Genomic DNA, 22,768 nt, shown 5'->3' with positions numbered 1-22,768 from the left:
TGTGACTTAGCATTTCCACTACATAAGGGTATATAAACTTTTATGAAGAGAAATTATGGAATTTCCTGACGTACTCAGTGTAGGCTTAGAAACTTCCAGGTTCTTGATCTCCTACAGAAAAATCTAAAAGGTAATGTAATATCAAAGTGCCACTGAGCTGTTACCAAATACTAATATTTTCTCTTGGGCTCACTAACCTTCTGTGCTGATAGGGATCAATGTTTGTCATTAGTCTTTGGGTTTAGAATTTCCATTACCGGAGGCTTTTAGAAACCAGTTGCAGGAACACTGCACAGGGAGCATTTGGAAAGAGACAATTCTGCCTCGCAGCAAAGAGCTGAGTTAAGTGACCTCTCAAGGTGCTCGGCTACTCTTGTTTCTGTGATCCAGGAAGAAAATTTGATGATAAAATAAATACAAGAAAAATACGTGGTTTTTTTTTTTTTTTTTTTTTTTTAGGATTCCCTTAAGCTGATTGTGTAGGAAGTCCATTACGTGCCCAAATCCATATTTTTGTGTATCACTATTACAGTACTCTTGTACTGCAATATGCTAACAGATCTCTTCGTCATTAGATGCAAATATCTCAAAGGCTTGCTCGTACCACACCTCGAATGCTTCTCTCACCATCTCTCTCAGACAGACCGATTAAGGTTCTATTTCATCCTGGAAAGCTGACTGCACTTTTCCCACTCTAGCAGGTTTTGAATTTCCCTTGTGCCTCAGAGACCAAAGAGATGCGCTAGTCACTGTGGAAAAGTGCAGGAGAAGAAAAGTAGGTGAGAATTCCTCACTCCATGTCATTGCTCCTTTTTAGTACAATTATTTTGCCTGAGATTTTAGACAAAATGTTCCAGTGCTACTTTCTGTGGTGCTTTGGGAGTTTACATTTCCTAAAAACTGGTGACTGACGTTGCAGTGTGATCGTAGAATATGTGCCAGGACTCTCTTGGATATTTTTGTTTGCTTCTACCTAGCACTTTGTAACTAGTGATTCTGATCTCAGTGCAACCAGATCATTCATAAGGATGCTGCCACGGCCAGACTGAAGTGATTCTTCCACACCTACTCTGGTGGTTGGGTTTTCACAGGTTTAATTCCCTGTAACAGCAGCAGGCAAGAATATGAGCGTAACACAGCTCTGGCCACAACACGTGTTGTATTTTAGGGTTCAGTGGAGCTACAGGAGTACATACAAGCTGCAGATTAGAGCCAAATTTCCTTGTTTGGCTATTTCATGAGACTGTCATTACACTGTATTTTATTATCTATGTAATGATTTACTTTTGTTTCAATAGAGCTTGCTCAGGCCCTAGATGCATAGAGAGACGTGCGAAAAGAAAACAATGGAGACAAAAAAAAAGGTGACTTTTCCAAAGTCCTGATGCAAACAGAGATTGTCCCATTATAAAAATTGGGAAATATTCACCACTGAGATGAGAAGCTCATTCATATTTCTCTATCTGCAGATCCTCTTTAGAAAGGATGAAGAATTGGGTTCCTTTCTTGGTGAAAAGATTTACTTTATCATTCATAAGCAGTGAAAAATATATATGGTTTAAAGAGCTTAAAGGTGAGGGTCTGTTAGCAACGTATCACCAAGTTTGTATGTTCTTTCCCTGGATTGATGCCGCATTCAATAAACACGCCATTGCAGAAGCTGTTTTATCTGCAGCATACAAAAGAAAAACCCCTTCCCTGCCATATTTCCCGTGTTCACCTTTTTGACAAATCCACAGATCATGTTGGTTGACTTTATTTACACTTACAATGGGAGCTCAGGCTGAAACAATTTCCTGTGATGAACCTATATTCCTTTTCTAATTCAGAGCGTTCCAGGATGGGGTTTTCTCCTCCTGTAAGTGTAGCCCATATAGCCTCAGTATATCAGCTTGCATTTAGCTCTATTAAAGTGCATACTGCTGGACTGTGACCATTTAATTAGGTAATTCAAAACATAATGTAGGCGTAACTTCATTATTTACTGCTCAACATGTCCGTGCCATCTACAGATACAACTGGCAGAGACCTATGATAACATTTGGATGGCCAATAAAATGATTAGATAGTTTCACAAAATCGATTAATAATCATTAAAATGTTTTTTCCCATTTTAAAGTCTGCTTTTAAGCCAACTTACAATCCATTTAATAAGTGCTGAGCAAATTTTATTTTATGATACGTTGCTTATTTTCATATATTTTGCACTAGATCGTTTTACCCTGTTTTATTTTTTCTTGCAGTGCCTACACAGTGACATTCCTTAGTGACAACCTTGCATTGCTGGTTTAACCCCAGTACGCAGCTAAGCACCACCCTCCAGCAGGAAGGGGTGAAGAGAATCAGAAGGGTAAAAGTTAGAAAACTTGTGGGTTAAGGTAAAGATCGTTCAATAAGAAAGAGGGGGAAAACAAAGCAAAACGAAACAAAAAACAGTCAAAGATAGAAAAAAACAAGTGTAAACGTGAAACACAGTTGTCATCACCAGCCAGTGCCCAGCCAGTCCCCAGGTAGAGACAGCCTACCCAGCTAACTCCTCCAGTTTTATTGTTCAGAATGACAGAACCAGCATGGCTTCTCCAAGGGCAAGTCCTGCCTGAGCAGCCAGGTGTCCTCCCATGATGGTGTAACGACATCAGTGGACAGAGCCACTAATGTCACCTGTCTGAACTTCAATAAGGCCATTGGCAGGGTCCCACATAACACTCTTCTCTCTAAGTCAGAAATATATAGATTTGATGGGTGAAGTGTTCCATGGCTGAAGAACTGGTTGCAAGATTGTACCCAATGACTCAAGGTCCAGATGGAGATCAGTAACAAGAGGTGCCCCTCAGGGATCAGTGCTGTAAGCTCTGGGACAGTGACTCCAACAAAAAGTCAACATGTATCTACTACTGCACAGTGCTATTTTTTGTTTGCATAAAGCAAGTGTGCCAGGATCATGAGTCACTAGGCAACTGCTATTTTATAGACCAACAGTGAGCTCATTTCTTCTGTTAGCATAACATCCGATTCAGAGCTGGCTGTAGAAGTTACTGCAATAATAAAACATTCTGTAAATAATGTCTTACCTATTGCTTGCTCTAAGGAATTTCTATTGAGTTTTTATTTTCTCACTTCCCTGCAGGAGACTTTCAACAGCTATGCCCAAGTCTAAGACATCAAAAATAACTCAGTTTTTTTGCTATCCTTTGTTGACCTAAGAAGTAAGCCTGCCCTGTACCACAGGGAAACTTCATACAAACACACAGTGCCCATCAGAGCCCACTCCTCAGCTTTCATGACCTATCTTCAAAAGCAACAAGAAAACATGGTGATGTAAAAACATACAAGATACAAAGCACAGAAATACATAGTCATCGTTACACTCATATTTAGTTGATTTACCTTAGAAAAACAGTGGTGAACAACTGTCTATAAGAATCAGGTGAACTTGAAACGCAGCAAAGAGAGCAGGGCCATCCATTCTGCATCATGTGCTCTGTGACATGGGGGTGCAGGTAGAGCTGCTGGGAAATGACCTTGTCCACCCAAAGTTCAGCCAGTAAGGAATTATTCTAGATAAAACACTGAACTATGTGCATTCAAAGCTACAATTCTGGATTATCTGTAACAATTGTCTGTGACATCCTTGAGACAACATACTTTTATCCCATTTGATCCTGCAGGTCAGACTGCAGCTAGCCTGGGATACGCACTCCCCAGGTAACACCTATTTTTGACAGTGCCAAAAGCAAGTGCACTTCTCGCCTTGTCACATTTGTGCTCACGGTTCACAGCACTAATGCAAACACAGTGACTGCCTCACAAGTGTTGTCTCAAATCCTAGAAGCCTTTCTCAGGCTTGTTTCAGCATCATTTTTCAGACCCAGCAGCAATAACAACTCTGGATCATGAGGCGGAGACATCAACGTTACGAGCTTCACGTTTCAAACTAATGTCAGCACGTATTCTACTAACCTACCTGCCTTCCATTACAGTTGAAAGGGTGACATTTCCCAATGGCTTAACAAGAATTCTATTATTTTTTACACTTCAAAAAACATAGCCAAGACTCATACCAAGATATTTAGACTGCTAAAATTATAAACAAACTAAAAAAACCACCAAAACTGTCTCGTTTAGATTACCTGATGCTAAAAGCTAATTAAAGCGTGCACAATTCTTCAGCAAAAAGGTACAGGTTGTATTTTAGAAATAGGCTCTCTATTTTAAACATCTAGTTTATCATCACTGCTTGTTGGCACTTAATATAGTATTTGATCTAAATATGCACTGGTTTGCAGAGATGATACTGGAAGCACTTTGATTAATCAATGACACATGGAAGTCAGGAATATACCGGTGATACAAAGCAGAACCAACCAAAAAGCTGTACGTAGATGACAGACAATATTTTTTAAGGATGGAGACTCTTCGACAAATGAATGTAATAATCACTTTCAGCAATTTCAGTGAATTCAAGTCACCACCACCCTATACAAACACTAGAAGAAAGCATAGGCGGAAACATGTGTCCATAATATAGAGTGATCCGTAAGAACCAGATGAACATCAGTTTCGTAAGTTTCTGTGGTAGTCAGCAAAACTACAAGGACAATTCCTAATGTAAATTCACAGCAGCAAAGCACCACCAGCAATTAAATGCTTGCTTTGATTATGCTATGAAATTATATTGAAAGGCTTTAGCGGAATTAGAGCAGAAGGTGCCACAGTGGAAGGTGAAGGATAACACACTTGAAATGATTAATTCAAACTAAGACAGGCTTGAGAACCCTTTTGATTAAAAGAGAAATCTAACAACTGCTGCCAGACGTTTTTAAAGACTGCATATGCAAATATGTGTTTTAACATCTTTATACAACAAATGCAGCAACACTATGTAGTTCTTAATGAGCTGAGTTCGTGATTAATAATGGAATATTGCCCTGCATGTTTGCTGCAGTTGAAGAGATTAGGGATATTACACATAGATTTTGGGCTCCCAGAGCAGGTCACCCTGAGATGATTCAGTCACTCAGAAAGGACAAAAGACGTTTTACAAAAATCTTGATTTTCTGTAATTATTCCCTTCTGGTAAGAGAGGAGCATTTTCCAGTAAAGCAGAAATCCCTGCACCCAAATTAGATCATTTGGCTTTCCTCACTGCCAATAATGAGTCATTCACATACACGCTCCAAAACGAAAGCTGTTGCAATTTGCTACTGATAATACCAACGAATATCTGGATTTGGATGCAGTGCCCAGTTTCACTGCTCCACCACGCAACTACTACTTAAAAAAATACTAAAGAGATCACAAAATGGTAACAACTGGCCTAGCTGCCTAAACTAACTTACGGAGAGGGCTGCCTCTAAGGGTCTTTGTCAGTAGGAAAGGAGCCATTTGCTAAACAGGATGCTCTCTTTTGCAGGATCCATTGTAAAGGGAACAGGACACACTCCCTTAAGCAAAATGACACTACAACTTCTCCAGAGAAAGCTCGGAGTAGACGACTGTGTTGTTTGTTTCTTTGAAATAGAAAGTGTGTGAAGTTTTCACAGCATCACCAGCCGCTTTTTAATTTAAAACTGTTCCATGACGCACTTGTGGCAGCATGTTAATTTGAGAGAACACACTTGGACTCATAGACTTGCTTCCTCATAGACCTCTGCTCGAAGAAGCTCGCTAAATTTGTGTCTTCGGTTAAGTGAATTGTAGCACCTGTAGACAGGGAAATCCAAGGCCACAGGGAAACAGCCTTTACAAGGCAGAAATAGAGGGACGCTGCCTGCTTACGTGGCATTGGACTGACACCTGGTGGCAAGAAGAAGCAGCGCAAGTAAAAAACTAAATGCTTTGCGCCATTTTCTTCCCCTCCGCTAAAAATGGAGAGAAACATGAATGCAGAGACGTTGCAATCTGCAGTAAACTCACCCCTTACTCCGATTCACGGCGGATCCCATTTTCTGCTGAGAAATCCTACCTCTGGAAAGCGCTCAGTCAGTCTCACTTCATGCAAGAGGAAAAAAATAAGTGATTTAAACATGTTGTTCTTACATGGATAGAATGAACGGCTCCATGAGCACAGTTCTTTCAGTCAGAGGGGCCTATTCTGTCTCACTACCACGTTTCGAATTGATTTTAGCAAGTCATTTCCACCAGCCCGTTCAACTGGCGTTACTGGATATACTGGGGGCTGAGCGACGCCCCCGCCCCCTGAGGTAACCGACATGGCCGACGCCCCTGAGGAGCGAAGGCCGCCCGCCTCTCCCGCACACGCCTCCGATTGGCTGCCGGCCTGCTGGTGGGCGGGGCGACGCGGTCTCCTAGGCGACGCGCTGAGGGCGGGAAGCGCTCTGCTCTCTGGGGAGGCCGCGCTCCAGAAGTGATGCTGGCAAAGCTGTGCCCTCTGTAGGCGGGGTAGAACAAAACCCTTTGCTTCCTAAGTGTGATCTGGGTCTAGTGTGAATTCCTCTAGTGTTTCATCGAGGTTCCTGCCCTGAAGTACTCGCCAGAGGGGCTGTGTGTCATTAAATGCAAGAGCAGTGGAGAGGTAGTGATAGATAAAAGTGTAGTCTGGGCTATGTGCTAAGCGCTTTCAAAAGGAGAAGAAAAAAAGAAAGAAGAAAACAAAGCAAAAAAAAAAAAAAGCCAATCAGTCATATTATTATATACAAATAAACATTTGATAATGCTAGAGAGTAATTCTAACATTCTTTTCTCACCTTTATGATTTGTGCAAATATAACTTACTGAGCCCAGTGCAGAAATAAGTGGTGTAATTCCTCATCCTTCCTTATGGAGGTCAGAGTACCCTCAGCTATGGTAATCCATGGAACTTCAGAATCTAAAAATGTTCATTAAACGAGTGGTAAATCAAGATATTCCAGGTAGTTGCCGCTTCCTTCTGTTGTAATCTCCATTGGGAGTGCATTAGAAATTCAGATTCTGGAATGCAATCTTCTAGGAATTTAGATTAATTTATTATTACTATTATTTTACAAACTTCTTGGAAATCCTGTGACTCTTTAAATTACATGGGTAGCTACGCAGCTAATAATATTGCTATCTTTTTTTCTAAGAAATAACCAACACTGCAGAAAACTCAAGAAATGATGAAAAGTGATAGCCAAACCCAGAACCTTGAGGGGATAATTAAAGAGCTGGTAAGATACTTGTTCCTTTTTGTTGGTTTGTTTTGTTGTTGTTTTTTTCTTTTTCATTTTTTTTCCTCTCTACTTCTGTAATTATCAGCATTCTTGCTGGAACACACAGTAACTTTTGCTTCTCTAGAGATGCTATTGTAGCATAGCCTCAATTCTGGAATGCCCCGAAGTTGTACGGGGTATGCTCTAGTAAGAGCTTGTGGTGATCTGAACATTTCATAACAGTGGTAAAAACATCAATATTTAAGATGCAGAAATAAGAACCTCGCAGAATCACAGGATTGTAGGGGTTGGAAAGGATCTCTAGAGATTCTTGAGTCCAGCCTCCTCTCTTAAGAGGTTGTCTTCAAAGAACTTACTTTTCAGGTGCATTTCCTTGCTTAGTTTCTTGAGAAGTGCTGTACAGGAATGTTATTATATAGGAAGAAAAATAATCTTGTTATATACACCTCATTAAAAAAATCTAGTAGTTTTGATTTAGTTATGCATTTTTGTAGATTGTTATGAGCAGAGTCAGCCAATAAACTAAGATATTAGAAACTTTATCTACCACGAACTGGTTAGAATTTTAAAATGAGGTCCCACTCCACATTCACTTGAAGTGCCCAAAGGTCTACATATGCTCATCACTGTCAGAAGAAATAAGGATAGGATTCAGCTGCGTAAATGCTGCCATTTAGTGCCATTTTATCTGCATTAAGGTTCCTGGAACAGCAGCTGCTGGATTCAGTGAAGTCCTCTGAAACAGCACTAGACATGCTGTATGGTCAGCTGAATCACATCACATACTGTAAAGGAAACCTGTAGAATAATTAATTTAGTGTAAACACTTCCTGTGGTCATCTGAATGGCTTTTCAGGGTCCTTTGGCTATATTGGTTAAATCTCTTGACTACCATGAGAGCAAGAGTTTCACATTTAGATACCTACACATGCCTTAATCTCAAACTGAATCTCATCTGTAATGAAATTGCATGTCAGCTTTTTTTTTTTTTTTGGTCCAAAAACTTGTTTTATTACATTTACAGCAACTTTAGAAGTGGAAAGGTATAAAACTGATAAAGGCACCATCCATATACCTGTGTGTGAGTGTATGCGTATATATACTAGCTTATAGATAAATTTATGCATTTCTGGATTTTAATCCTCATTAAAATTAGCATACTGGAAAATTACTTTGTTTCAAAATGAAAGTGTATTTTGAGGTTTGATAAGAACTCATGGAATACTTTGAAAGTGACTTGTGAACAGAAGAAAGCTATTTAACTGTTTCATACTGAATGTGTTCCAAATTGCAAACACATTTTGATGCACGGGAAGTTTTGAGAGAACTGATGCTAAGCAGTACTGCAAAGTCAGTAAGACGTTGTACTTTATAACTTATTTTTTACATCATGAATATAAAGAGAATAACAGTTGCATTTCATTTCCAGTGCATATGTAATGGATTGTCTTATGAGAACATTGATCAAGAGGGACTGAAAACAACAGCGCTGGAGATGTTTTTTTCAGGTTACCCTAGAATTGTAGGCATGAAATATTTCCCAAATCTAACTACTCTCACTCTTGTTGGGCAACGTATTGAAAACATTACAGACCTGAAGCACTGCTTGTTGCTCAGAGAGCTGTGGATTGCTGAATGTTGTTTAGTGGTAAGTTAACTGCAAATTTTCTTTCTAGCCAACTTTAATTGATTTCCAGTCCTTCACAATAGCTGTAAGTTTCTTTCACAAGCACATCTTTTTCTTCAAGGAGGAACAAACAACTCCTTTCCTCCTTTTCAAACTCAAAGTAGTTTGGATCCGGCAATTTTAACTTAAGTATGCAAAAATCCCGTTTTAGGTATGGATCAAATTGCCTCTGTTTAAATATTTAAATATTTTGTATTTAATTATTTTTTAAAAACCCACAGTTGGATTCTTGTTTCTCTTTCATTATAAACAATATTTTTTGTAACTGTAGTAGTTATATTGAAACCTTTTCCAGAAAACTGGTTAGAAGGTAAACATTTCCATGAAAATAATACTGTATTTAAAGTCACACAATTATCATGAGCCATTGTACTTGCTACTACTCTTTCTTTGTTAGGTTAATGAAAAATCTTTCTAAATTAACATAATTCTTCTCAAAGGGTATGATATCAAATTGTTCAGAGCTACCTAACAATTCTCTGTACCAGTTGATGGCGTATTGTGAAAGAGTGACATTTTATTTGGTGCTGCAAATACATCTTCTTCTATTTTAGAAAATAGATGGTCTACAAAACTGTGTAAATTTAGAAAAGCTTTACCTTTATTGCAATGAAATTTCCAAGATTGAAAATCTGGAAGCCCTAACAAAGCTGAATGTACTTTGGCTGAATAATAACCAGATCAAGAACATTGAGGTGAGTCTGCTGTTTTTGTTATAATTTCTTCTAATTTGTCCATCGCATGGCATATTAATAGTATGGAATCTAAATATGGTATTAAGTGAGGCTAACTTTCAGAATGATTGGACAACAGAAAGGGCAATGTTAATCTTCAGTATATAAGAATTAAGGCTGAAACATTATTTAGAATTGAGTGACTGTCATGATTTTCTGCATACGCAGAGTTAACTTACTGAGCCATTTTCAGACCTCTGTGACTGCTGATGAGGAAAGGATTTTTTTTTATTTTTTTTTTTGTATTCTCACAACTGCAGACTTCTGTCTGCATTTCAGTATTGTGTAAAAGATTGCCATTTAATTTTTATGTATTTTCTTGTCTTGGAGGGATGAACTCCTATTCAGAAGAATTTATACCCTGGGTTTTTCATGTTCTGTCATGTATCAAATTCTCTCCTAGGACAAAAATGGTTTCCTCTATCTCACCTCAAAATTAATATTCTTCATTCTGACCTTTGGGTTGGAGTCTAGTCCAGAACTAGCAAGAGTTCTGGCATTAGCAGTTTGGCACGTAAAAGGAGAAGAAATGTACAAATGCTCATTTCTAGCGAAAGACAACATAGCATTCTGAATTACCTGACTCACATCAGGGTGACAGAGTGTTGCTGCTCAGTCTACTTTACCTGGGGAGAGTTCATGAAAACAAGGCAGAAGGAGATAGTGATACCAAGATAAAATAGTTAAAAGTAGTTAGGGTAGAAGGATAGGGAACAAGTTATTGTGAATCTCTAAAGCCAGAAAGAAGAAGGAATAGAAATCAAAGTTCAGCATGCTGATAGAGAAGGGAAGGAGAGCTGATAGAGATCAAGTGTAAAGGCGCTACAGTGTTACAAGGTAGAAATTATTATTTATTAGTGAGTACGCTACAAATACTAGTGGCATCTCTCTGAAAAGAACTGCAGTGTCATGAAGACGAATGATTGACTTCAGTGATTCAGTTCCTGTGATGTCCCGAGGCCAAGACATGGGCTGCAGCCAAAAGCTAATGAGTACTCATGGCATGAGCCATGATCTGTTCGGTTTTTCATACACAGCTGTGAAACTAAGGCTGGAGGACCACGTTTATTTCCATTGCAGTATCATTTACAAAGGCTTTTCAAGCTCTTTCCCTTTGGGCAAAATACATTCTCTCTTTCCATGTCAAAAGAAAGCTATAGTTTACAACAGAGGCTAACATTGTTTAGACTCCAGTCAAATTTATTTTTACATTTGAATGATCTGCCTCTTAGCCTTCAGGCTCTTCAGCATTTGCAGTGCTATATTAGATTAAAACTGTATTGTTTAAAACATTCACAGGGCTTACATACTCTGCAGAATTTGCAAGAGGTCAACTTTGCTGGAAACTTAATAGAAAAAATAGGTAAGTAATTTTAGCCAAGCATCTTTAGCGTTAGCATTTTGGTTGCTCTTGTATTTGGTTTAATCCTTCTCTCATTCTAATAGAAAAATTCTTACCACCTTGCATGGTTTAGAGTCAATCCAACATACAATCCTGATCATCCTAAAGTCCACGTCAAAAATCCCTCGGGTTCATCTTTGCTTGCACTGAGGTCCCTTCCATTGCTGTAGCCATGTCAAAGAAGACAGAAAATAGGCATCAGTGTTGTTTATGTATTTTTCTTTTTCATTGCTTTTAGAATAAACGGCTTCTAGTTTAAATCTAAATCAAATCTGTTTGGTTATAAATGGAAGCGTAAGTCATTTCTGCATTTCTAAACAAATATTACAGAACCTATAAGTTTTTCCTGATTTATCTTTATCTATAATAAAACAATCTTCCAAATGCTATTTCTTCTCTTTGAGTGGAAATGGAAATAATATGTGTGTGATGTCTTTGTTTGTGTTAAACAAACCCACACAAATGCTTATTTCATTATGTGATTGAACTAGTCCAAGAGATGAAAATGTAGGTATCCTAGTAGACAACACAACTAAATTTTCTTGATTGTGGTTTGTATTTCTTAAATTTTAGGAAGTTGCTTGGACTTCAATACAAAAATTGAAATCATAAACCTCTCTGGTAACAAATTATCTTCCTTCAAGGTATGTTCACACTTCATATTTCTTTTAGATGTGTTTTTTGGGGGTGTGTTTGTTTTTAAATGGTACTTGGCAAGAGCTGACTTTTCTGTGTGATATTAGAGGATCAATAACACGTGTCTGGGAATTGAGGATGTTAAATTACCCATAATGACATTTACCTGGGCACTTTGTACTTCAGATATGTAGATCTTTGTGTTATGTCTTGTGTGTAAAGTCCTTTAAATCCTGTCTTTAATGAAAATATTTCAATAATTTTCATGTCAGTGACCTCACATTTGTATTTTAAGCTTGAGTAAGACTAAGTCAGGCTCTTGAGGAAACAATCACTTTTCTAAAATAATTTCTTCCTCTTAGTTATTAGTATCCCAGTTGATCTTTGTGCTAAAATGTACTGAAATGCTCATTTTTAAAATAAGGTCTAGTGGCATGTTGTTATTATAGCTTTTTCCTTGGTTTTCAGGAACTCACCAATTTGTCAAGACTACCTAATTTAAAAGATTTGGCCCTAAATGATCCTCTGTATGGACCCAACCCTGTCTGCCTTCTTTCTAATTATGCCATCCATGTGCTGTATCATTTACCACGGCTTCAAAGGTTTGATACGTATGATGTTTCTCAAAAGCACATCAAGATTCTGGCAGAGGTAATTCAGACTTGACTTTATGAATGATTATTTTACTGGCGATGCGTTTCTCTGTCATCTCTGAGTTTCAGCCATCTAAGGGGAGTGCTTTATGTTACTGCTCGATACCGTATTAGGTTGTCAAAATTTTGAGTTTTGGCATGATCTTACAATTTTGGGACTCTTTATTTATTGAAATAAGTCATTTTGTCTCACTGAAATCTGAATGTATGCAATTTACTACAGAAAAAAAATGCTAATTATTCAGATAATCTTTTACCCACTGCCAATAATTTTTAATAGAGTTATCACATTTCAGGCTGCTGCTTTTTAATAGTGAAACAAAAAAGATGACAGAAAATTGCACAAGTTATGCTTATAACAAAGATGTACGTTGGCCATCTCGCACGGAAGTAAACTAATAACAAATCTGGGATGTCGTATCTAAAGGACATGATAGAATTTACTGAAAATATGGGGTCATGTGTTGTGTTTTCAAGTATTCTAAGTATTTTACCAAAAAAATGTTGTAGATTTGTTTTCCCACTGGTTTATCTTGTAGTTGAGATACTTTCAGATGACTTGCTATCCAAGCAGAGCATCTTTAAGTCACAGAAAATAAAGTTCCATGCTTAAGAGTGTATGAAAAAACTGTGAACATGTTCCACTCCTTAGTGAAAGAAGTCATGTAATGTATTTCAGTGTGGAATACATAGCATGAATCTTTATCCTCTTGCTTTGGAAAATTTTGGGGGGAAAAAAGCTTGTAACACATGAGAAGAAGTGTTCACAGCAGTAACTGGTCTCAAATGAGAAGTATGTCTGTTGATTTATCCAGAACACTGACAGCATTTTCCTAATGATATTACTGAACGTTTTTTGGATATAGACCAGAGCTAACTGAGGTAGGTGGAATGAGGCCATGGTTGGATCTGTAGCCACAACACAAAATTCTTAAGTTGTTTAAACAAATAGTATTACTGGTTGTTATAAATTGCATGATAAGAACATGTTCATTGCAAGACACCATCCAATGTCTGATGATCAAAGGAAACAAATTCAAATATGCTAAAATGATATTTAAAAATGCAAAAGGAATACGCAAAGCACAGTAGATAATGTTAATGCCGTGTTTTGCAATGTTCTTCAAGAATAAGCTATGTGAATAGTTCAAACTTTTTCATAACAAATGAATGACTTCCTTTTTTTAATTTTTAAAGACCACAGTTATGAAAAAAATAACGTACTATCGCATGCATGTAAAAGGTGTTCAGAGACAGCTCCATGACAAGCTCGAGGAGCTAAAAGAAAAGAAATGCAGATTGCAGAATTTGCCTGAAAATAAGATAAAGTTGTTCAGCTGCAACATAAAACATGTAAGTTTAATAGCTTGAAATGTCAGCAGAGATGCATTGTTTAAAGCAAGTAGCAATGACTGTTGAGAAGAATTGTTTTATTTATTTTATTTATTATTTTTCCTGATTTAATTAAAGGAGCATCTTAATGTAAGTAAATAAAATCAGAATTTCAGATCTTTAAATTTGTGTAGTTCCAGTTTCATTTTCACCATGAAGGTTATACTCATTGATATTCAAGAAAATATTTCATGAAAGTGCATCAGCTTTTACTAATCTTTGTCATCCAGGAGTATGTAGGACATAGTGTCTGCCTGAAAGATAGCCCTTTTTCAGAGTAGCCAGCAACAAAGTGTCTGGGATACTTCAGTCATTGCAAGGGATCCATTTCCAATTTCAGTTCTTCTAGGTTCATAATTATTTAAATCTGGTGTCTCAAACTTTAAGTGTGTGCTTTAGCCAATGCTTTTCTAGATGAAACAGAGTCAAGACGGAAGTGCAGCCCAGAACAGTGGACTAGGTAAGATGCTCACTTAATGAGGTAAACTGAATTTCAAGTTGCTGTTTTTATTCATCCAGTTGAGGGGTTCACAAAGGACATTCTGAGTTCCTAGATTATTACAGTTATTGTCTATGCTAGTTGATACCATGAGTACTGGTGAAGGTTCTATGTTCATCTTGCTATAGGAATCTTTTGCATTTTGGAAAGGTATTTTTGTTTGCTTTTTCTTTTTTCCTTACCCAAGTTAGGTTGGTTTTTTGGTTTTGTTTGTTGATGTTTTTGTTGTTTTCTGATTTTCAGCTGATTAGTCTGTTCCCTTTCCTTTAACAGCAGTGTATAAGTAAGTAACATTGTGGATCAGTTGCATAAGTGCAGCCATGGTGATTCTTAAAAAAAATAATAATCATATCACAGATTTTCTGTACAGCAATTTGTAAACGTTCCTAGTAGGCTTTTAGTGCATTTTGCATGTTCTGTTTCCACATTTGTCTTTACAGAAATAACTGAAAAATACTGCTGATTACATAAATGGGACCCCTCAGAAGTACTTTGATCAAGAATCCAAGAATCAACAGATTCTTTTGATAAAGAGTGTTGAAACCAAGGACTTTGCCAGTGCAGGCTGATACCTTCATGGTCACATCTTCCCTCTCACTGTAGCAGAAGTAGATCATGGAGAGATAAATTGTCCCTGCCCTCAGGTGTTTGAAGAAAAGCTGCAGTTCCATTCTAACTGTTCTAACTCTTTTCTTTGCTGAGACTTGCATCATCATAAATTTACATTGAGGAACCCATCCTGCCTGTGTAAAACAAGGGTCTAATTGATATGAATAGGACTAGGATTTGAGCCAGGACACAGTAGAAAAACTTGTGCATCTACTCTAAGCAAAGCTGTCCCTTCGGCCAAGCAATTTCTTTTCCACTCACTAATCCAGAGTTTGTATTTATTGAAATAATTTTCTGATTTGATGTTTTGAGATATGCATTTTAGTACACATCTAGAGTGCTCATGTGTTGAGAAAATGTAAGATAATTTTCATGCCGTGCTTTAACTTAATTTCTTAATCACGGTGTTTTATTTTTATCAGCTGGAATGTGAACTGGACAAGATGGAAATGCAGGATAAAACATCAAGTAATGAATCCCAAAGGAGCAAGAATCTGAAAAGTGAAAATTCAGTTCATGATAAGGAAGATATAGAAAAGGCACGCCTTCAAAAGGCATTCGTACGAAAAATAAATGCCATGAAGGAAAGAATAACATTCTGGAACAGAAAACTGGATGAGTATGTTTAGTGAATTTTTTAAGAAAATAAATCTAATGTTTTAAATATTAATAATTGGATATAGTGGTTGGTGGTGGTTAGGAGATTAACAGGATTTGGAGACTCTCTCACATTTGGTTTGGATGAGGCCCAAGCATGGGAGTCATGCAAATGTCATTAAAGTGGCAAAGCTTTGTTATTAGATTCAGGCCAATTTCCAGCAGAGAGATGTTGCCATTCCTGTTATTGGTGGTCTCAGTGAATAAAAAGGTTGGAACAAAAATAACTGGAATGTGTAGCTATACTGGACCAGCAGAGAGTTCTAGCAAAATGCTGTGGGTTTTGTTTTCTTGTTGTTATTTTCCGCTTGTAATCTCAATGTGATTTTAATGATTTCCTTTTCTTGTCACTGTTGTTTCTGGCTTAGTGCTTCACGTGCCAAATTGCTCAAAAGTCAGTGACCAGCAGAAGGTCTCTCATAGCAGGGCAAGTGGAGAGTGTCAGTGATACCACGGACATGGTGTTAAATGCCATCGTGGATCTGACGCTCACTCTACAGAGTTTTCATGAAGGAGGAATTAGCTCTCCACTGAAGAGTAGAAAGCTGTCTGTTCTCTCCTTGATGTTTTGCAGGGTACTTAAACCATACTATGCTCCTTTCAGTCTGGCTAGTTCTTGCTTTGTTTTTGTGTGTAAGACCAATAAAGTCAGTTCCTATTGGCAAGAGTAGTACAGAGTCTGTAGAGCATCTAGATCCAAAAGAATCATTTAGTTTTTGCATTCAGGTGGATATAATATACTGAGGTAGTACAGTTTAAAAGCTTGCTCATAAAGATGGAGAGACTGTTGATCGTGTCAAGAATGGAACAATTGATGGAGAGCTTATACTATTAAATATATTGCCATTACTTAAACAGATTTCAGTCCAGTGCCTCACGCTGAACATAAGTCCATCATGGTTTTATTAGTACTGCAATTTGGACCAATATCAGTATGAACACTAAGCAGTAAATTAAGACCTTGCCCTTAAAGAGGTAATTCCCATAAAATTACAGCACAATGGAACTGATGAATCTCGGTGTTATGTTCAGCACAGGACCTTACTATTCACAGTTGTAATATCATCACTTTTAATTTTTTTTCTTAAAAATAGGTAGTTCTAGATTCATTGATTTCTTTTAATTTTTATTTATATTTTTTAAAACCTAGATTAACTCCTTTGTTACAATATTAATTTATGCATGTTCTTAGTATGTTATTTAGGCCAAAATTTTTTTTTCTTTTCTGCAGAATTGAAAAAGATTACCAAATGGAAATTAAGAAGAAGAAGAAGAGTTTTAACTTGTTAGTACAATTCTTGTTGTTGGAATTGGAAACAGTGGGAAACATTCACTTTGAAGAAGGATTATCAAATAAGCCCTGGTAAACTTCTTAGTATATTCTAAAATCTGTTTCTTATGATTACAAGTTAATCATTTTTTAATAAAATAAGTTTATTACAGGGATCTGGACTGTTCTGTAGCTTCAGTGTTCCAGCTGGGCCCCATTTGCAGACAGATGATTAGAAAAGACACGCTTCCTTCACCTTCTCTCAGTGGTGGACTAGGCTGAAGCTCTGACTCCACAAAGAATGATTTTTTTTTAAGACCAAGAAATGACCAAGTTGCCCAATTACTTTATCACAACAGTGATAGTAATGTTTATTCCAAGTTCTTAGAGATTTCTATTGTGAAGAAGCGTCAGAAGGTGCTTACGTAATCTTTGTATGAGTAACCTTGAAACTCATTTGAGCAGAGATTCAAATTTAGGCTGGCAGTATTTCAAGGGCTGTTTTCTGCTTGAGTACTCCAAGCTTGTCCACCTCAGCTCTGCCTTCCTATTGTGTTTGGGGATGTTTGTTAGAGCTGCAGGTAGTCCTGTACTTACAGATTCAATTCGAGGTTGTTCATGAATAGCATGCTACTTATTTTTAGCATTACTTTCTCCAGCCAAGGATCTTTTGGTTTAGAAAAATTAATAAATATTTTGCTTAGAAATTAATAAGCTACTCTTGTAAAAATAATAAAAAATCAATCTCAAGTTTTTTGGATGAGTATTCTTAGCACAAAATCTTTCAGTCTAGAACTGCTAATTTGTGCAGTGAAGAAGGATTTGAACAGGCTGTAAATACAAGGGTGCAAGTAGAGAAAAAGATCACAATGAATCGCATATGACTAGGTGTTGATGTTTGATGCTTAACTTTGAATGCAGCATTTGAATAAAATTAGGTAAATTTCTTTATCTCCATTTGAGAGAATGAAGCTGTAACGAAATGAAACAGGCTAGATGTATTGCCTGTGATTCTTTCTCTTGAATAGGGAACAGAATTAAATCATGTTGGTTGCACCAAAGAAGGAAATATTAACAATATTTTTCTCTGTGTATTTCCACATGCAGGTTTAGCTCCTGCTGCGATCTAATTCAATCACGATTTAGTAACAGGGATTTCAGAGCATATGATATCATTGGAGTGAAAATAAACCGTGTATTTAGAGTGCACAATGAAATTCTGAGGCTGAAATTTGAAGAGAAGATCCAAATGTTTCTGGAAAAAGAAACTTTCAATGTAGCAGAGTAAGTGCATAAGTTTTAAGTGCTTTTTAGTGTAGCACTGCCATGTGTACAAATTAAAATCTGCGATTTCAAAGAAAAAAATGATTTTGCAAAGCATCAAATAATACAGGACTATGAAGAAGTCTTCCTCAGATAAAGACCTTAAAGACCATTTAGTTTCAACCTCCCTGCCATGAGCAGGGATGACTCCCAATAGAGCAGCTTGCCCAAACACTCTTCAAACTGCCTGGAGCACGTCCAGAGATGGGCACCCAGCACTTCTCTGGGCAGCCTGTGCCAGTGCCTCACCACCCTTACAATGATGAACTTTTTCCTTATATCATATCTAAACCTACCTTCTTTTAATTTGAAGCCCTTAACCCTTGCTCTATCACTACATGCCCTTGTAAAAACTTTCTCCACCTTACTTGTAGACCCCCTTTACTGGGAGGCTAGGAAGGCTGCTATAAGATCTCCCCAGAGCCTTCTCTTCTCTGGGCTGAACACAGCTCTCTCATTCTCTCTTCATAGAAGTGCTTCAGCTCTCTGATCATCTTCATGGCCTCCTCTGGACTCACTCCAGCAGGTCCCTGCTCTTCTTATCTTGCAGAAATGCTGATGGGGTCTCATGAGAGCAAAGTAGAGGGGAAGAATCATCTGCCTCAACCTGCTGGTCTCACAGCAGTTTGGTAGAAAATACTAGGCATGAGACTTGCCTCAGATTTATGTTAGAATCTGTGTCTCAATTTATCTATTTCTAATGAAGCTGTGAAAAGGCAGTAACTGTTGTTATGAATGGCCAAGTTCCTGGAAGCTGAAAGCAGCAGTAAATGAACAGTGCAAAAACAAAGCAAAGCCCACTTGGATGTATATGTATCTGTATTTCATTTGTATCACAGGAGAGCATATGGATATGTCAAGGCTGTCACAAAGTTGATTTGTATTCATGCAGATTAGCCCAGTTTTTTATGCAAGTGTTAATTTTGATGTTTATGTCACTGTGCTAACTCATTTCACTTCCTTTCACAAATCAGTTTGAGACTCACAATGCAGCCACGGTTTTTATCATAAGCATTGCTAATTATCTGCCCAAAACTGTGTCTTCAGTGTCTTAGGACACCTGGTTGTCCACTTGTAGCTATGAAGCAGAACTGCTGCTTGCATCCATTCCTTTCTTTGCAGTACTGAGAAATTTGCTGACTTGACATGTCACATTGTTTTTGAACATTACGATTTTACCACCATTCATACACTTTTCATCTGTTTTTTCAATACAACATGAAGCAGATTCATTCACCCCTTACCATCCTTTGCATAAAGTTGGAAACACAAAATGATCCTCGCTCAAATTAGTTAAGCTAGTCCTGGGTATCAGATTGTTCCTGTGCTTTTTTTCTCACCATGGGGAACTCCAATTGGTACAGCCAAGAGTATTTGGAGTTCTTTTCATATTACCTGGAGAGAACAAAACTGTCCAGGAAGTTCCTCAGAGTATTCTGTATCATGGTGGCACAATATAGCCTGCAAGCTGCATGAAGAACTGTCCCAGTGTGTTAGCTCCTAGAATGCATTAGCCATGTTTGATCTGTGCATCTTCCCTAAAATGCAGTTATGTGGGAATCAGCCCATGCTTTTTGCTCAGTGCTGTTCTTAAATTGAAATCTCATGGTTTAGTGCTCATTTTGGTAAAGGGAGAAATGGGGGAAGGGCAGGGCAGTGAAGTCAGGAAAAAAAGGAATAATTACCAACAGTTATGTAGTATTTGCTGCTGTTAACACTGAGTATGTTACCTTCTTTCTTCTCGTGCTATAGTACCTTCCTGGTAGAGATCTTCAGCAAATTAAAGACTTTTTCTTGCAGTGGCATTGTGTCTTAACCCCTGCACACAGCCTCTCACTCACTCTCCTCAGGTGGGATGAGAGTGAGGATCAGAAAAGTAGAAGCGTGGGAACTCATGGGTTGAGATAAAGACAGTTTACTATGTAAAGCAAAAGACAAATACGCATGCAAAGTAAAGCAAGGAATTCATTTGTTACTAAACCATCAGCAGACAAATGTTCAGCCGCTTCCAAGAAAGGAGAGCTCACCATGTGTAGCAATTTCTTGGGAAGAAAAATGCCATCATTCCATATGTCCCCCCCTTCTTTGCCCCAGTTTTTACTGCTAAGCAGGACTCCATATGGTATGAGGTATCCCTTCCATCAGTCTGGGCTGCCTGTTCTGGCTCTGTTCCCTCCCAGCTTCTTGTGCACCCCCAGCCTGCTTACTGGCAGGGTAGCACAAGAAGCAGAAAAGTCCTTGGCTCTGTGTAAGTACTTTTCAGCAACTACTGAAAACACTGGTGTGTTATCACCACTATTTTCTTCAAAAATCCAAAGCACAGCCCCACACCAGCCTTTCTCTATGAAGAAAATTAACTCCACCCCAGCCGAAACTATCACAGGAGGCAAATAAATAGATACATATCTTTTAAATACAATAAAGGAAGTGAAGACTATTCTTACCAGTTATAAAGATTCAGGACAGAAAAATTTCTCTTGCAAGTAATTTTGTGAATATTATCGAATTTGCATTAATTATAGTCTATTACATTATAAATATTGTCTAAATGTATACAAACTTTCTCTGGTTAGAATATCTATTCTTGTATTTTGTCTGCTTTTGTAACAGCATAATGAAAACCTGAAGCCTTTCCCTGTGTCTTTTCTTCCTCAGAAACTACAAAGAGAAGATGGAGTATCTGTTTTATGTATTTAATCCTGAATTGTCAGTTAAGGAAAAGCAGCTGCTTCAGATACTGGGGGATGGCTTTCATGACCTGGAAATGCATGTGGTATGCTATGAAATGGATGGAAGGATGCTGTTATTTAGTAAAGGATAGCAAAGGGAGTAGTCAGAAAAGTGCTGCTCTCTTCTCCCCTCTTTCGCCAGTTTTCCATTCATGTTTCCTCTGTTTCTTCCCAGTTCTCGTCATATTTCTTCGTTTTACTCCTACTTCATTCTTCACATCTTTATGCCTTCTGTAGCAAAGTCACAGTTAGTGCTCTCCCATTTTTCCTCGCCACCTTCTTGTCCTTTCCTTGCCCTTTCTCTTTTCGTTGCACATCATCTCTTCTCACTCACCACTTCTCATTTGTGCCCCCTGTTAGAGTTTGCCAGTACTGTTGCAGGAAGTGTTTGAAGGTCTCCACAGTCACTGCTGCAGCACCTCTGTTTGCTGCCTATGGATCACGTTGGTTCAATGATTTCTTCAGTCATTTACCTTAGAATTTTCCTTTCTATTTGTTTCAACACAGCATTATTATTTTGTTCTTCCTGACAGGGCTATTATAAATCATATCAAGGATTTTCAGTTCTTTCAATCACAGTCCCAGTAATTCAGCATCCTGTGTCCTGGTTTGCAAGCCTTGTCCTAAAATTAAATCACTGTCAGTTTTGTCTTTAAACGTACTAGGATTAAATGAGTGTTTTCTCTGGTATTTCCAGCTACCTAACCCCAATTATTTGTCTCTGCTGGCATGGATCCTAGTTGCTAGCCCAATCATAAACCCTTGAAACTGTCAGTCCTGTCCCACTGACCCTTTTCAGCACTAGTCTGAAAAAGTAGCCAGACAAGTGTAATATATTATTTCATGATGAGTAAAAAAATAGGAACAGAAAAAGCATTTTCAAATGCTCAGAGAATGGTTGAGGTTGGGAGGGACCTCTGGGAGTCATCTTGCCCAGCCCACCCATTTAAACAGCCACGAAGAGCAGACTGCCCGTGATCTCGTCCAGACAGATTTTGCATATAACCGAAGGTAAAGAAATTTCAGATAAGGAAGTTTTCCTTCTGACTAATGAAGTAGGAAAACGAATTCATGGCAACACATCTCTATTCTCCATTACTCTCCTTTTCTTCTTTCTAATCTTTTGCATGCCTGCCTTTCTTGTTTTTCTCTGAGAAAAGATCAGATTTTTGGACAGCAAGATTTTATCTTCAAATATGATACCTATTTTCTGCTTTTGCTTTATTATTGTTTGTATCATGCAAGTCTACAAAGGCTCCACTGAGATTCTTATTTGTGGCATTACATGTATATAAGCATACAGAAGAATGGGCCCTGCTCATAAAACTGACAATCGGATCTTGCCTGTATCTCTCATTCTGTTAAAATAACACCATAAACCATTTTCTTACTTTTTATTCTTCACTTTTCCTGCCTGTCATCCCTTATTGTAATTCATGTGTGTATTTTCATGCTGCTTCAATTTGTTTACTTTTCAAAGGGATGGACTAAGTCAAAGATACTTGGGCCTTGCTTTAATCTTTGCAGCAGCCTGGGAGGAATGAAGCTGTTGTTCTTTGTAACAGTCTAAGCATATGTGAATGTCCCAGAATAGAGTTTCTGAAACAACAAGCCAAGGCTGAAGGCAAAAACAGGAGTGATCCTGAGGAGTCATTCAGGCATGGTAATTCACAGTTTGGAAGGATGTAAAACTGATGTTGTGTGGCTCGTATAATTGCTGTATTTTGTGTTATAGGTCCAAGGACATTTTTTAAATACTGTAAGTGGCCATGAGTTGGTATATGTAACCTTGAAATGAGCTCTGAAACTTTGTGCAAATCTGTTCCAGTGGCATTTCTGCATATTAGGAAGCTCTACAAAGGACTTGGCCTACTACAAGTAATTCCCAGACAGGAGTTTGAGGGATCCATGGGAAATGTTCTCATCTGAGAAATAATTAGATATATCTAATCTTTTCATGATCCAACAGCTCTAAGAAAGGGCAGAGTGAAGAAAGGCACACATACATTGAGTTAATTTGTGTCCA

At 37.9% G+C, this 22,768-nt stretch overlaps 2 protein-coding genes across 7 annotated transcripts in view; one reads left to right on the top strand and one right to left on the bottom strand.

The window, feature by feature from the left end:
• The window catches only part of RTN1 (reticulon 1), a 121,486-nt gene extending 115,264 nt beyond the window's left edge, over positions 1-6,222 (bottom strand). The window contains exons 1-2 of one of the 3 annotated variants that reach the window (XM_021402723.1): positions 6,110-6,216; positions 5,917-5,991 (exon numbers count right to left, since the gene is read on the bottom strand). The gene's annotated coding sequence lies outside the window, so the exon portion shown is untranslated. Of the gene's footprint in view, positions 1-5,916 lie in introns of all 3 variants that reach the window. The other 2 variants (XM_021402722.1, XM_021402724.1) reach the window with 2 other exon arrangements.
• Positions 6,319-22,768, top strand: part of LOC110401509 (leucine-rich repeat-containing protein 9-like) — a 41,291-nt gene continuing 24,841 nt past the window's right edge. The window contains exons 1-13 of one of the 4 annotated variants that reach the window (XM_021402716.1): positions 6,319-6,535; positions 7,065-7,148; positions 8,581-8,799; positions 9,393-9,533; positions 10,872-10,935; positions 11,548-11,618; positions 12,079-12,261; positions 13,461-13,616; positions 15,186-15,382; positions 16,652-16,783; positions 17,798-17,974; positions 20,669-20,786; positions 22,270-22,405. In XM_021402716.1, coding sequence (XP_021258391.1) covers positions 7,095-7,148; positions 8,581-8,799; positions 9,393-9,533; positions 10,872-10,935; positions 11,548-11,618; positions 12,079-12,261; positions 13,461-13,616; positions 15,186-15,382; positions 16,652-16,783; positions 17,798-17,974; positions 20,669-20,786; positions 22,270-22,405 — 1,648 coding nt within the window. In that variant the 5' untranslated portion in view covers positions 6,319-6,535; positions 7,065-7,094. The remainder of the gene's footprint in view (positions 6,536-7,064; positions 7,149-8,580; positions 8,800-9,392; positions 9,534-10,871; positions 10,936-11,547; positions 11,619-12,078; positions 12,262-13,460; positions 13,617-15,185; positions 15,383-16,651; positions 16,784-17,797; positions 17,975-20,668; positions 20,787-22,269; positions 22,406-22,768) is intronic. The other 3 variants (XM_021402717.1, XM_021402718.1, XM_021402719.1) reach the window with 3 other exon arrangements.

This window comes from Numida meleagris, chromosome 6 (genome assembly GCF_002078875.1).
Source record: "Numida meleagris isolate 19003 breed g44 Domestic line chromosome 6, NumMel1.0, whole genome shotgun sequence".
NCBI lineage: Eukaryota > Metazoa > Chordata > Aves > Galliformes > Numididae > Numida > Numida meleagris.
Note: the sequence above shows the minus strand (reverse complement) of the source record. Positions and strands in the feature narration are given on the sequence as shown.